General features: G+C 40.1%; 1 protein-coding gene across 3 annotated transcripts; it reads left to right on the top strand.

Moving 5' to 3' along the window:
* Positions 1-5,469: 5,469 nt before the first annotated feature.
* LOC110949481 (probable global transcription activator SNF2L2) lies at positions 5,470-14,483 on the top strand. 3 transcript variants are annotated; one of them, XM_022191581.2, is made up of 6 exons: positions 5,470-5,902; positions 7,724-7,953; positions 10,160-10,265; positions 12,895-12,996; positions 13,165-13,309; positions 13,489-14,483. In XM_022191581.2, the coding sequence occupies exons 1-6, from the start codon at positions 5,807-5,809 to the stop codon at positions 13,623-13,625; spliced, it is 816 nt and encodes a 271-aa protein (XP_022047273.1). In that variant the 5' UTR covers positions 5,470-5,806; the 3' UTR covers positions 13,626-14,483. The 3 variants fall into 3 exon arrangements, with proteins under 3 accessions (XP_022047273.1, XP_022047277.1, XP_022047274.1); XM_022191585.2 differs by having other exon boundaries at positions 5,472-5,706; XM_022191582.2 differs by lacking the exon at positions 5,470-5,902 and adding an exon at positions 6,131-6,495.
* Positions 14,484-15,513: the final 1,030 nt, after the last annotated feature.

Below are 15,513 nucleotides of genomic sequence, written 5' to 3'. Positions count from 1 at the left end.
ACAAACAGGGCTGTTTCAGTGTGCACAGTACATCTGTATCTAGTAAAATATGTTACATGTTCTTGACATCTGCTGGCTTATGATTCATTTGGTGGCTCATGATTTAATTCTTCAGACCTGGAAGTGGTGCAGAGCATGTTTGTGTGAGCCTGCAGTTCATTAATTATCTATTTTCTCGTCTCCGTAATACGTCCCTCTTTTCATTCTAAAATGCAATGCAGTCAAACTGTTTGCCAATGAAGCTTGCATTTACCAGCTACCGCTTTGAAACCTCCGGCAACTGATGTGACGCTGATCATCTCGTCACAGTGATGCCTGTCAAAGGATGAGAGATATTATTACTCCGCCACGGAACGCTGCGGAGTTATGTGACGATCGACGTACGTTTGTCTTTCTGTTTGCCTGTCTGTTAGCAACATTACTCAGAAACAGACAAACGGATTTGGATGAAATTTTCAGGGGAGGTCAAAAATGACACCAGGACCACCTCATTAGATTTTGGCAGTGATGTGGCTTATAGTCTGGATCACTGATTTGTTAAAGCTTTTGGTATCGTTGTGAGATAGTGGCACTGTAACTATGACAACAAGTGAACACTACGGCAGCTACCTACTGATGAGCACACTATTGTGATCCTGCTACTAATGGACCGCTGGGGACTAACCAGGACTTATCCATTGGAAATCATACAAGGAACAACTGATTAAATTGAGGGGGTGTCCCATCAATTCCCGCTGAACGCTACTTATTTAGGTCACGCGATTCCGTATCCATACATAATGTACACATGCATAGCACACGCCTCTGCTCAGTGCAAATTAATTTTTTTATTAAAGATTTCATCCATCGGAAATTGTACAATGACTGAGCAGCCTTGGCGGAGCCCTGCACTCTCTGAGTGGTTTTCTTGTTCAGTAAGTGAACTCTTGGTACTTGAATGTGCTGGAAAACTGGGGCCAGTGTAACAATCTGAGCGACTTCATCAATTTGATTTTCTAACTGATGCTCTGCTGTGAAAGCTTGGATCCTGGAATTCACATGGATGTTACTTTGGAATGTTTTGCCAAACCATCACAAACTAAAATTGATTTTATCTCACAAGGATCTTTAAACTGTGATTCTTTCTTTTCTTAGCTTGCAGCTGTAACCCTTTGTATATGGGGGTTGACTCGGTCCAAGCTTGCCTGACTACAGTTTATTTTAAAATTCTACACGCACAAAAAAAATTCTATTTCACAATACATTACTGATATGTTTATTCCTTTATTTGCCCCCAAGTCACTTAAGTTTCTTCTCCACTCAGTCCTCCACTCACGCCTGCAAACCAAAGGAGGTTATTGTGCCCAGGCATGTGGAACAGTCTCCCATTCCACATTAAATCCTACCCCACCACTGGCAATTTTAAATCAAAAATAAAGACTCACTTTTTTTTCCCTCTTGCGTTCAGTTCTGCCCGAAGCTGCTCTCATCATGTCCACTCCTAGTTTCTCTTTATTGCCCTGCTGTTTTGTATTGCTCAGTTGCTGGATTTTATTTAGTGTTCTTTTCCTTTTTTGCTATTAAAGATCCACCTTTTCTTTAATCTAGCTAATATGCTTTACCTTGGCTATTGTTCTTAGAGCTACCTCCACATGGGATTATCCTTATCTGTCCTTATAACGTGACTTGACCTCATGTACCTCCTACCTGAACATTGTTGTTGACCACATACATCCCTTCATTATAATGGTATTCCTTGTTGGCAGCGTCCCCTTTCAGCAGGATGATTCTTCCTGCCACACTGCAAATATCGTTCAGGAATGGTTTGAGGATCATACATCTGTGGGATGTGCTTGAAAAAACAAGTCCAGTTCATGGAGGCCTGACCTTGTTACTTACAGGACTCAGAGGATTTGTTACTAACATCTTGGTCCCAGAGGACACCTTCAAAGGTCTTCTTGAGTCCATGTCTTGATGAGCCAGCTGTGCTGTTTTGGAAGCAAAAAGGGGAGCTACACAATACTAGGCAGGTGTGTTTAGTATTATGGCTGACTAGTGCATATTAAATCATGTTGCTTATTATAAAGACCAAGTAATACCTGGTATTGTGCCATATCATAAAACTGAAACTAAAAGGCTTTGAAACCAGTCCAGTGTACTGTAACCCTGCAACAAATCTGATGCTAATGAAATGTTCTTCATATTTAAACATTGTTTTGGAGGATTTATGGTTTCCTGGATCTTGATCCTGAAATCCTAAAACTCAAACAAATTGATAAAAGCAGTTTCAGCATTGTGACGAGACATTCCAACACAGTGTGAAGCTTTGGCTTGGCATGGAGGGGATTCAGAATAACTCCAGTCAAATGTTGCTCCATAAGCTGTATTTCATTTGGGCCGCACATGTAGAGCCTATAGATTCACCGAAAAGCCCCGATTAAAATGTCTTTTCTTGCAGACTCTTACTCTGAAGAACGGCATCGTGTTTGTGTTTTCGTTAGTGTTGCTTTTAGTGGTTCAAACTAGGGGGGGCTCAGATGGAAAAATCTGTTGTCACATATGCAACAGTTCGATACTATATAACTTCAAGCAGCTACAATCAATATTTTCATAATGCTAATGGATCAGATGGCTTTGTGTTGTGTGAAGAGGGTCATTCATCGTGCTGAATCCACTGGAATTTTCACAGAACTCTGGCGTTCCCCTCACTTCCACGGAACATAGTACAGCCTTTCCGAGTATCATTTTAGTTTTCTCACTCACAACTGTTCCTGTTCATGTAGTGTTGTTTTTGGTCACAGCATGCAGTTGTGGGCTACCTGCCCAGCACCAGATGAGTTGGTGGAACATTTAGGAGATAACGGGCCAGATTCAGTATTTCACTTTCAGTAGAGAAATAAAAGAGTGATTATTGGATCTTAATTCATCACATGGACATAAATCAATCTGCTGAGTTTTCTGCTGGGTATATATAAATATATAGGCAACTGTTTCTAATACACCAAGCACAGCTCCCTTGGCAGCAGTACTACCAGATGTCAGTGGCCTCCCCTACCATGCATCCTGCAAAAACTGCCCAGGAACAATTCAAGGAACACGAGGAAGACTAGAATCCCAGCCTTCAGATTTTCCGCATCCCAATATAATCAAGCATCTGGAACAAGTCAGAAGAAGCCTAGTCCACAGAAGCACCACCCTGCTGCCCATGCCAAAGGATCTGAGCCGAGATCATGGTACCAGAAACAGCTGAACAGCCCCAAAGGTCCTGAGACCACTCTCTGGTGGGTCAGAGGTGTTTTGGCGGCCTTCCCAAGTTGTGGTGTTAATGTTTACGTCACGGTTGTGTTTACAGCTTGGTCTGCTGCTCCTCAGTGAACAAAAAATGAAAACTGCTGTTTTAAGAAGAAGATTTGAGATGGTGATGCCCTGTTACCTGGGGAACTGAGGGAATATCGGGGCTTTTGCTACGAGTCACCTGGTCCTTCTACGACTAACTGACAGGTGTATCCTCAGATCCAGTGTGTGTCGAACTCCTTTGGGGTTGCTCCTTGTCTCTAATCCTTGTCATATTCATGGACAGCAAGGAGAGTGTCTGGTTTGGGAAACTCAATGTTGCGTCTCTGCTTTTTGCAGATGACGTGGTTCTGTTAGCTTCATTAAACTGTGAACTTTGTACTGGGTTTGCAGCCAGTTTCAAAGCGACTGAGTTGACAGTCAGCATCACCAAGTTTGAGGCCATGGTTCTCAGTCAGAAGCTGGTGGATTGCTGTCTCTGGGTTTGAGATGAGTTAGTGCCCCAAAGGATTAAAGGGATTTTGTCCATGACTGATGGGAAATTGGAGCATTAGATGGACAGACAGATTGGGGCTGGTCAGCAGTAATGTGGGCATTGGGCTGTACCATTGTGGTGAAGAGGGAGTCGAGCCAGAAGGCAAAGCTCTCAAATTACCAGTCGGTCTTCGTTCTAACCTTTACTTGTGGTCAAAATGAGATTCAAGTAAGTTTAGTCTGTAGGGTGGCTGAGAGATAAGGTGAAGAGGTCGGATGTCTAGAAGGAGCTTGGAGCGGAGTTGCTGCTCCTTCGCATCAAATGAAACCAACTGAGGTGGTTTGAGCAGCTGATTAGGATGCCTCCTGGGTACCTTTCTAGGCATGTTCAGTTGGAGTAGACCAAGACACAATGGAGGGATGACATATCTCTTTAGGATATGAAACACCTAGGAATCCCCCAGGAGGAGCTGAAAAACACTGCTGGGAAGCAGGCGGTCTGGCCTGCTGCCACCACGACCCGATCCCATATGAATGGAAGAAAATGGATGCTTTAAGAAGTACAATTATTCTGTCATTACACCTTATGTCCATGCTCTTCAGCTGAACCTGTCATCATATGAGATTAATCATTGTTGTGTGTAGAATGTGCTTTCATTGCCCACAAGTGGCCAGACCAAAAAAATAAATAAAAATCAGTTATTGAAGGTTTTAAGATGTGATGACAGTCGTGGGCGCCTTTGCTCCTACTGATCAAACCACACACACAAAAATCTGAAACAGATTCGCTTGAGGTTGAAGTGGTTTGCAAGTTAGTTGAACTCCTTAAAATGAGATGATTTTTCCAATACTTACATTGATTGTTGGTCACTGAGTCCTAAACATTTAATTTGAGTCTGTACAGGGTATAGATAGGTAGATACTTTATTAATCCAGAGGGAAATTTAAGTGTTCAGTAGCCTTACATACAACAACATAAAATAACAAAAAAGCAGGTTAGTAACATTAACAGCCGATTAACGTTAATATAGAAAGGTCAGTGTATTTGATGCATACTGTTCTGATAAAAGCAGAATCGTCTAGCTACAATGAGGCTATAACAGCAAGAAAACACTGTAAGTACTACCTTAAGTATGACAAATGGCTCTGATCAGCTGCTACAAGACTGACTTAAGTGCATGGCAAAGCAGTGATGGATTTCCTGCTTAACTCATGTACATCTTTCCTCTGTGTTTCCATTGAATTCCATTCGCAGCTGCTCTGGTCCTGCAGTTGCCAAGTTTCTACATTGTACAAAAGGATAAGAAGTGCTCTGTCTTTATGAGTTTGGCCTCGTTTGAAGAACCTGCGACAGAATCCTTTATGTACTTCTCCCTGCTTCTCTTGTATGTTCTTTCCTGTGGTGTGACTTTTAACATGTGTTGTTTTCCAGCAGCATTTGCACATTGTTTCGAGGGGAAAAGGGAAACTCTAACTGACTCATACAATCCAGATGTGTTCAAACATCAGCCCAAAGTCGAAAAAGTGTCCTCTTTTTTTTCTTTTTTTTTCTGCAGTTGTTTCAGCCCAGCAGCTCAGTGTTGCAGAGCTGTTTTTCCCTTTGCTGTCTTGGCTGAGGAATTAAGTGTAATCTGAGTCAATATTTATGCATTAATCACCCTGCTGGAATTCTGAGGCTGCACATACAAAACGTGCTCTCACTGTGGACTCATATTTCTAACATCCCCCTGCCTGCATGGGTTGATCTAAAAACGGCCCTCTTTAAAAAAAAAAAAAAATGCAATGCAAAATTTTGAAGGAATGAAAAAAAAATGGACCCGATAACTTTAACAGCGGGGTAGGAAGAGAGAGAAAAAAAACGTCTGGCAACAGTCGATATTAAAAACATGCAGAGGGAGACAAGCTCGGGGCCTTCCAGAGTCAGGAAAAAGACTTCGGAGAGCTGCAGACAGGAGATGGGTATGGCATTTGTATTTTCCCCCAGCCCATTGATTTGTATATGAAAACATAGCGCTTTTATTCTCCCCCCTTCTGGGCTCTGCTTCTGAGTGATCAGCTGATGAAGAGACTAGCAGCTCGCCGCTATGCTGGCTTGCTAATTCTCTCCCCCACAGCTGCAGCCGATCCTGATAGCCAGCCTGCAGATTGCAGTCAGGTAAATATCCTCCTCCATGTCTTTTCTTCTCAGGCTCAGGATTCAGCCAGGGTACATCGCATGGGAAGAGAGGAAGAGATGGATAAAATGTGTGTGTGTGCGTGCGTAAATGTCTATGCGTGTGTGTGTGTGTGCGCCAAGGAAGGAGAGCGAGTGTCTGTGAGTTTATGTCTGTCTGTGTAAGTGTGTGTGTGGTGTGTGTGTGTGTGCGCGCGCGAGTAAGAGAAGGGAGAGAGGGAGTGTGTAGGTGTGTGTTGTAACAGATGAGAGGGAATCTTTGCCAGATTAGTCAGGGAAGAGGCAGGCTTGTTAGGAGATAGCACAGGCATGGAGCATCACATGCACACACTGACACCCATCCACTCACACATGCACAGTCAATCAGGCTGCTCTCAGCTGTGTTATACATCTTTGAGGATTACCCCTCTATCCCTCCAGTATTCCGCTGGAACGATTGCAGCCCCTTAGAGAGAGTAGCGGGGCTTTCAAAGCACCACATTTGAGCCGAACGATGATGAGCAGGATTTCTATTGTTGCCTCTCTAGTGTTGTTGTCTCCTCTAACTCTGCCATGTCTTTTGCTGGGAAGTGCAGGCATGATTTAACATTACTGTCTCACCATCAGCTATTTCTTTTTTTTTTCTATGTTACTGTTTGCCAGTGATAATTCTGTGTGATGCTGTTCCTATTTGACAAATGTGTGCAAAATGCAACATCTCAGCTCGCTTTCGTCTATGTCCTTGAGAAATCCTTTTTTTTTACAAGTGCATGCTGTTTTGTATGATGCTGTGTGTGTTCTGTATGATCCTCTGTGATTGATGCATCAATATTCTGTTCGGATTGGACAGCATGCTTTCTCTATTTCCTCCCTCTTCTCCCCAGCCGGGTGGCTGCTGCTGCTGCTGCTGCTGCTGCTGCAAGAGCTGCTCTTGCTGCATGCATACTCATGTTTCTGGCCTCTAATTGCCTTTGTGGAAAAAACACAGTGGTTGCTGCAGATATTCGAAAAGCAGCCGTAAAACGCTCAGAAAATAACTCAGCAGGCAGTCCTTGTCAAACGCCACACATCTAAAGTCATGTTTCCATCTCATTTTCGTGCACCAAGGCGAGTGCAAACCAGGATAATATGGATTAATATTTATTGCACCGTAGCATTTTTAGACTGGTACAACATGGCTTCTTCTTCAAATTTATTCACATTCATTGTGCATTCAAAAAAAAAATCTGCATCCCCTTGATAATCATCTGACATCAAAGCCTCCAGATAAAATAATCTGTCCTAAATTTGCAGAGACAGCGCAGCAGTTGGGTCGCTCCAGTCCATGTAAATTCAGATGCTGTTGTAATAAATAAATAAACCCTGTTTCATTTTAATACAAAACCATACTTGATAATTCTACATTCTTGAACCCCAGCCAGTACTGCTAATTAGATGGAGACTGGGAGTGCTTTAATTTGAGGGGTTTAGGCTCAGAATCTATAGCTGCTGTCTGAAGTGCTTCAGGTTTGTGTCTTTGAAAGCATCCACTGTGTAGCAGTTTCTGAGCGCTGTCACATGAAAGTCAGAGGAAAAGTTAAAAAATGAAGAGTTTTGAATGGGACTCAGTCATAACTTTCCTTTGTTCCTCTCATTCACTAGTCGTTGTTTTTCATGAAATGCTAAAGTATGAAGTGAACAACAAAAAAGAGTGGCACAGGCTGTATGTGTGCAGTGTATACACCGAGAATGCACTGATCATCATGCGGTGTTTCATCCACCTTACTCTGTAAAGTTTCTTTGAGTTTGTTAGATTTTCCCACCCATTGTTTCTTCTTCCTGCAGCCTGAGGCAGCAGAGAACGGTTCCCTGGAGGACATGGAAGAGGACATCAGTCTGAAGAAGCGTAAAGGTGATCACCATGGAGAGAAAGAGCTGGAGGCCGGGCAAGAAACTGGTGAAAAGGTCAAACGGAAGCGAGGACGCCCGCCAGCTGAGAAACTGCCTCCAAATCCACCTGAACTCACCAGAACACTGAACACACTGGTGGATATGGTCATCAACTACAAGGATGGGTGAGGGCTGTCAAATATTTGTGGGCTGTGTCATCACACTGTGTTGCAACTGCATGAATGCTAGTCCAAGTACAACAGCTTGTTTTTCTCAACAATATCTTTCTTCTAGGGAAATGTTTATTTTTCAGAAGGATTTTAACCACAAAAAACAACATAATATTTCTTTATAAAATATGAAACTTTACATGAAAAAGGCTTCATTTTATTGTAAGTAAACTTTATTTCTATAGTACTTTTCACGGAAAAGATTCACAAAATGCTTCACAATAGAATGCAAAATGTCAATAATATAAAACAACACATAAATACACGTGACAACACAATACTAAAATGCAGTCACCAACCATTCAGTCAACCAAAAGCTTGTCTAAATAGCAGTGTTTTCAACTGACTTTTAAAACAGTCAACTGAATCAGCCAGATGCAAGGACTGCGGTAAAGCATTCCACAAACGAGAAGCAACTGACTGAAACGCCAGATCACCTCCTGTTTTGTAGCGAGTTTTTGGTACCGTCAAAAACTTTTGTTCAGAAGATCTGAGTGACTGACGAGAAGTGTATGGAATTAAAAGATCACAAGTGTATTGTGGAGCGTGTCCATGTAATGCTCTAAAAGTAATGACTAAAATTTTAAAACCAATCCGGAATTTAACAGGTAGCCAGTGTAAGGCAGATAAAATTGGAGTCAGATGATCCTACTTACGAGCTCCTGTTAAAAGCCTCGCTGCAGCATTTTGAACGTTTTGCAGACGGTTCAAAGAGCTCTTACTGAGGCACATAAAAAGAGAGTAACAGTAATCTAATCACGGGGGAATAAAAGCGTGGATGATCATCTCAAGGTCTGAGCTTGATAAAATAGTCTAAATTTTTGCAATATTTCGCAACTGGAAGAAGCAATTTTTATTGCTTATCATTACTTAAAGGTCCCATTTTGTGTCTCTTTCTGCAAATTCATGAAAGTGTCATGTTTGTTTTAAACGGGCAGTTTTAGTATCTATACTTTTTAATACAGCTGAGGTGCTTCTGTCTGCACTTTCTTCAGGAAGAAGACTCTCTCTGTGTGTCATTTATCACCACAGAGGTAAACAGCTGACCACACAGCAGCCGACATAGCCGTAAATAAGTGTGTTGAGACCGCAGCTTCTTATCGCTTCTAGCTTTGTCCCTGAGTGATAATTTTGCATTGAAGTACAACCAAATTGACTGTACAAATTCATTGTTTTTAACTCAGGTCAAGTTAGTTTGTCAAACTCTGTCGCGGTTGTAAAAAAAAATTTTTACCAGTGCAGAGCTGCAACTATGAGGTGACTGCTGCATGACAAGTTGTCTTAATAGGCTACGTTTCAGTCTCTGTTTTATATTTGTGTTGTTGTCTGACAACAAAGACAGAAAAATACGAAAATGAGAACAGTTTTGTTGGGAATGCGACTGTATTAAAATGTGCTGTATGTGAGCACAGGGAGTCGGAGAGAAGTAAACAGATGTAAAGGACTGAAACCAGCTGAGTGTAGGTCGCACTGAAACACAACAGACAAAATTAATAGACTTTATTTGACACCTCCAAGTTTATAATAAGTACTAAATACAATAATAACAGATTTTCACCATATGGGACCTCTAAAGGTGACATCCATTGTGTTTTTTGTTTGTTTTTCCCCCCAATAATTTCATAGTGGTTGAGTTTCCAAAATAGCAGTTCCGTAAGGTAGTACTAAGGCACAGTGGTGGTGCTTTGAGCCAAATGCTAGCACCAGCTTTTCTTTTACCACATGCTGCTGGATTGAGCCAGATCTCAGCTTCAAATATTTTGCTGTTCCAAAATAAAAGTTCAATAGTTTTTGAAGCAAACCTGCCTTTGAGGCTGTAGTGCAAGCTAGTCACTTGGGGCGGTTTTTGAATGTTGTTTTGATCAATTCAATCAATCAGTGCAGCAATCCGGTTAGAATTGTGGCGCCCTTGGTATTTATAGAGGAAGCGATATAGAACTGGTGCTTTCAGTATTAAGTAAGTTGAAATAACAAGGTTTAAAAGGGAAAATGATCGCCACAAAATCAGATTTTTTGTTTTCCGTCCGAGCATAACAAGATGAGGAATGACCTCAGGTGATCCACCATGATGACCTCTAAATGTCAACCCCCCACTGACCCAATAATCAAACCTTTTAATGGATAAAATGAGATTAAGTGAAAGTCGACATTGTGCTTCCAGGTTGGGACGACAGATCAGTAAAGGCTTTGTGCAGCTTCCCTCTAAGAAGGAGGTACCCGAGTACTACGAGCTGATCCGAAAGCCTGTGGACTTCAGAAGGATCAGGGTATGTGCCACTGAACACCTTTAGATCTCATACACAGATTCCATTGTTATCTTGTCTGCTAAGATGAAATAAAATAAGGATGATGAAACTTTAGCAGGTACATGATGCATCAAAAGAATCATACGTGGCTTTACTGATTTTTCAAACACCTCTTTCAACAAATAGGCAAAATATTGCTTAGATCTAATGTGGTGCCATAAGACAATAGTATAGATATGAATTGGATAATAATTAATTTCGTTTTCTTGGGATATTTTGAGATTTGCAGTATAAGATACACTCAAAGGAAAATGTACACGTTAAATACATAGAATGATAGTTGATGTGTGCCAGAATGGAATGAGTCGCTTTTAGATTTGCTTGACTTGAATAAAATCTAGATTTGTGTGTGATTCTCAGTCATCAAGGTCATGGTAATCCTGAGTGCTTCTAAGTAAAAGTATCTGTTTTTTGGTTCTTGAAGACATTTCACTTCTTATCCAAACTGTTTCCTTACTTCTAGCTGACTGATGCAGGTATTTTTTCTAACCCCTAAATAACATGACTTTAGGTTTGTTAATGATTATGTGTAAAGTACCAAATAAGTGGTGCCATAGACCTTCCTCCTCCGTTTAACATAGATGGCTTCTTTAACTCCTCTCTCCATACATTCTATCTTCTCTGTCTAGAATGTGTACGTTGCTCTCCATTCACACCTTGAGGCGTGTGAGTCATGGCTGTAAACACAAGATGAGCCGTGTGATTTGGGGGTGAGAATAAAAACCTGGGACTCCTCACTGGTAATCTAGAACTGAGGAAACCTCTTGGATAAGAGATAGCCGGTCGCCTTCTACTGAAGCACTTTTTGTTGACTTTCCATGTTTTGTGGTTTCAGCCTGGTCCCAGTAATTGAGTCTGTCTATTTAAAATTACATATCCCCTTTTATTGTATGTCTAACTGAAAAAGCTGAACTCCACAAGGCTCCACTAAGGCACAGTGGTGATTTGAGCTAAATGCTAGCAGGCTAGCATGCTAGCATGCAGATGTTTAGCACTTATGTTCATCCTATTTACCATTATAATTTATTTTTCAAAGTTGAAAGTCATTTTGATATATCTTTTGGATACTATTAATATATTTTGTTGGCGATCTATCGGTTAGATGTTGCTAAATTTCAGCGTGGATCAAGTTTTCCTGAGGCTGGAAAAAAGACAGCGTCTTTACTGATTGACAGAAAGGAGAAAAAATTCATGTATGGCACACACAAACTAAAAAACAGTTAACCAGACAACACATTTGAATGACACCAACAACGAATTGGACTCCAAACCTCATTAAACTCGACATGAATGTATTCACACAATAAGTGACACAATGTCTAAAACATCCTGCTGAATGAGTCAAAACTATGTAAATGTTAGTTATGGAAAACTTCATCTGTAGTGTTCTAGGAGTGGAAGAAAGAATCATTCACTACGACCCTCAAACCAGTAAAATATGTATATTTACTAACGCTAAGGTGGGTTTGGAGACCAAAAAAAAAAAAAACATTTACAAAAAACTGTTTCTGCAACAGGCTGCAAGTGACCTGAAATTATCAACACAGCAAGCCCATATTCTGTTAAAAAATAAGAGCTTAGCTGAACCTTTAAATTCCAAATGACAAAGTAAATACGAGCTTAGAATATAGACCACATACACATTTTTTTTTTAAATTTATAACAATCAAATGAGAACATTTCTAATATCAGTCTGTCATTATGATGACACAAAGCATGCTGCACTTTCTTCAGTTTAAATAGGTTTAACTATAGTTTAATATATTATTACTATGCTCGTTTTATATGTACTGAAAAGGGCAGCTATTGTTATACTTTAGCATTTCAATTTTAGCATAATTGTGAAGAGAATTGTTAAATTTAACCCATAAGAATCCACAGTGACACCAGTGTAACAAGCACTTTGAGTGCCCCAGTCTCTTCCTTGTAAAGCTTTATGTCTGACCTTAACTCATTAAGTCCTTTAAGGAATAATGGGTCTGGGTTCTTATGGGTTAAAATGACTTTCATACTCTCAATAGGGTGTGCTGCTTCCTAACAATGTACCTTGAGATATTAGTTGGTATATATGGTCAAAAAGAAAAGTTCAGCATGCTGGGAAAAATGCTTGTTTTCTTTCTTTTGGTGAGATTGATAATAAGACCAATACCACTCATGTGTCACTATGATGGTGTGAACCTGGCAGGGGATGAGCTTAGCTTAGCATTATGACTGGAAGCGGAGGGACACAGCTAGCTTTCATGGACTCCTGCAGCCAGCAAAGACTTCAGGTTCAGTTGGGCCTGCATTTCAACTTTATTCAAAGTATACAGAAAAGTTGTAATGTATCTTTTAGTTGGATTTTGTTCCTGCAGGACCGAGCCAAGCTAACTTCATGTTTAATGCAGACATGGTATTGGTTTTCTCATCTAACTCTCAGCTACAAAGGGAATAAGTCTATTACCCAAATCTCTAGAAGAAACTCTGTTTTTCCTCATAAGATTCTATATCTTGGACTAATATGTAACAAGCATTGTTTTTAGGGTTATTAATTATGATTTAATTATGACTTCAATTGCTTCATTATTTATTCTCACCCTGCGCTTCACAGGAACGTGTGCGTAATCACAAGTACAGAAGTGTGGGGGATTTGGAAAAGGACATTTTCCTCCTGTGCCACAATGCTCAGACTTACAACTTGGAGGGATCTCAGGTGAACCCAGAGGAGTTCTTTCATCTGCAAGCAACAAATTTATTTTTCACAGTCTCCAATCTATTATTGTAGTTGTAAATGGGTTTGGATCTTGATGTGGTGAACAACAACTAATGTTCTGGTCGTCTTTCTGTGTGTTCGTTTGTGTGTGTCTGTTAACGGCTGCAGATCTATGAGGATTCGATTGTCATTAAGTCTGTTTTTGAGAGCGCAAGACAGAGAATTGTCACAGACGAGCAACAGAAAGAGACGGTTAGCGCCAGTCACAGCGATAATGGCGGCGGAGCTGAAGACCAATTTGTTCCATCAGCAGGTAAGGGCTGCGTAGAAATGAAAGCAAAAAAGGAAGAGGAGGACAAACATTTCCTTGCTTAAAAATGGTTATTTTTGAAATTACCTTTTGCTCACTGTACAGCAATGCAATAACATCCCGATAAATACAAGTACAGCATTTTGCATTGGACTCATTTTTCTTGCTCTTTTTGTAACCAGTGAAACCATTGCCAGTCCAAATAAAGAAGGGAGCAAAGGAGGAGAGGAGCAGAAACACCAACATGGCCAAGAGGCTTCACAGTGATTTAGACAGCGACGAAGATCTAGAGGATAACACCACAAAAGATGAGGGTTGAACTGAAGAGCCCTCCTTTTTTTGTATTCTTGTTCATGTCTGTTCTCTGCCACATCCATTTTCATCGGTTTGTTTATTTTCTAATAAAAAAGAAAGGTCTTTGAAAATAACAGGGGAAGGACCACTCAAAGAGAGGCACTTATGGAACAATGCTTTTTCTTTTAGATGACTCACTCCACTCCAGCTCATCTTGCTGCACATAGTGCTGTTCTGTTCATTTAGCTGGTCTTTTACAATAATTATACGTTACGTTATATCTGCTTTAGTCCCTGTGATTGCTTCTGCAGATATTATGTAAAACACCAGTTTCACTGACTGTTTTTAATCAATATATTTGATTGTATGAAATGCCTTTGTATGTCTTTGGAGCATGATATGTATCTCTCTCCTGAAGCTGGCTCCTCCAGAGAAGCCCCCGCTGATGACAAAGTTGATGTGTTGAGGGCCAGAGAACTGAAGCACACCGGAAGGTCTTTTTAATGAAAATAAGAACAAACTAAAACCTGTAAATCTGTTTCAAATCTCTGAACGTGGTTTTAGAGATGATACGTATTTGATTTTAAAAAAAAAAGTATGAAGTGACAAATACTTGTGCTGATAGTATGCCTTTTGTCTGTTTCTGATACTTGATGGAATCAGTTTGGGTCTAACCAAGGGTACTCAAGATAAACATTTGTATCCCTTGTGCTACAGTATATTCACATATTGTACAGTTTGTGTGAAAAGTAACTAAAAATTTAATTTCTCCTCATTTACTCTCCATGTTGTTGGGGAGGATGGGAGATATCATTGTTAAGACAATCCCTCGAAACATGTATCACTTAAACACTTGCAAAATAAATTTTACCAAAAAGTCCAACTGCTTGGTGATTCTTATTATTATTAATGGGAATCCTATTAGTTGTTTTTGTGGCATTAGTGGAACTATTGTCAAAGGAGAAACTAGGACCACGAGTTTTAGGAAGTTTAAAATTTTTAATTTTTTTTTTTTTTTTGGCCTATTGTTGGATTCATTAGATAGATTAGTAGAGGAGAAGACCTTCAATAAAGGGTCATTACTTGGAATCAAACCCACACCACTGTATCGTGGACTACAGCCCCCAACCAGTTGAGCTTAACCATTCAGTCACATAGGTAAATATTAAGGCACCATTAAATGTTTATTACTGTAAACTGTATTTTTTAATATCTGCCAATAGATGGTGCAAGAGAACTGTCTGGGAATGTTTAATCCTGTCAGCTGCAAGTGTTGTTTTACTTTAACAGTTTCATCTCTTCACTTCATTGTCAATATATATCAATCTAGTAGTAGATATACTTATTGCATGCTTTGCACTGCATCTGGAGTAATCATTTCAACAAGTGATACACATAGTGCCAGCTTAATCAAAACAGAGCCAGTCAAGAAATGCACAAATACGGAACTTGTAATTTCATTTTCATGATTTATTCATTTGGCAGAGCTTTTTCTGTCCAAAGAGACAAATGAGTTGGAATTTCTGCAGTTATTCAAATGTCTTCCCTACTTACGATGTCTTGTAAAGTATCACAGCGACGATGATGCAGTCGTCAACCTTTATATCAGCTGTGAGCTACATTAAGGCGGAGGTTTCATTTATATTACACACTAGCAAAGGAAAAAGGAAATATATATATGTGATTTAAACTTTGCAATAAAAATGTCAAAAGGAAAATCAGTAAAATAATTGAGCCATTAAGGATATATTATAATAATAATAATAAACCTTTTACATCTTGATGTGGACATATGGTTTTCTAAAAGACGCATTCACAAATTGCACAAGCTGTAGGAACATCTGTCGCGCTCGCTTATACCCAAACCTCCCTCATATAAGTCTGTCTTATTATCCATCATTACTGTGTTTTGC

The sequence above is a fragment of the Acanthochromis polyacanthus genome, chromosome 18 (genome assembly GCF_021347895.1).
Source record: "Acanthochromis polyacanthus isolate Apoly-LR-REF ecotype Palm Island chromosome 18, KAUST_Apoly_ChrSc, whole genome shotgun sequence".
Taxonomy (NCBI): domain Eukaryota; kingdom Metazoa; phylum Chordata; class Actinopteri; family Pomacentridae; genus Acanthochromis; species Acanthochromis polyacanthus.
The sequence above is the reverse complement of the archived record's forward strand: the minus strand, read 5'-3'. Positions and strand labels throughout refer to the sequence as shown.

Excerpts from the sequence above, each read along its gene's own strand:
- LOC110949481 (XM_022191581.2), top strand. The coding sequence starts at position 5,807 with ATGAAGAGACTAGCAGCTCGCCGCTATGCTGGCTTGCTAATTCTCTCC. Across the intron at positions 10,266-12,894 it reads TGGACTTCAGAAGGATCAGG|GAACGTGTGCGTAATCACAA; the intron begins GTATGTGCCACT and ends TGCGCTTCACAG. Across the intron at positions 13,310-13,488 it reads CCAATTTGTTCCATCAGCAG|TGAAACCATTGCCAGTCCAA; the intron begins GTAAGGGCTGCG and ends TTTTGTAACCAG.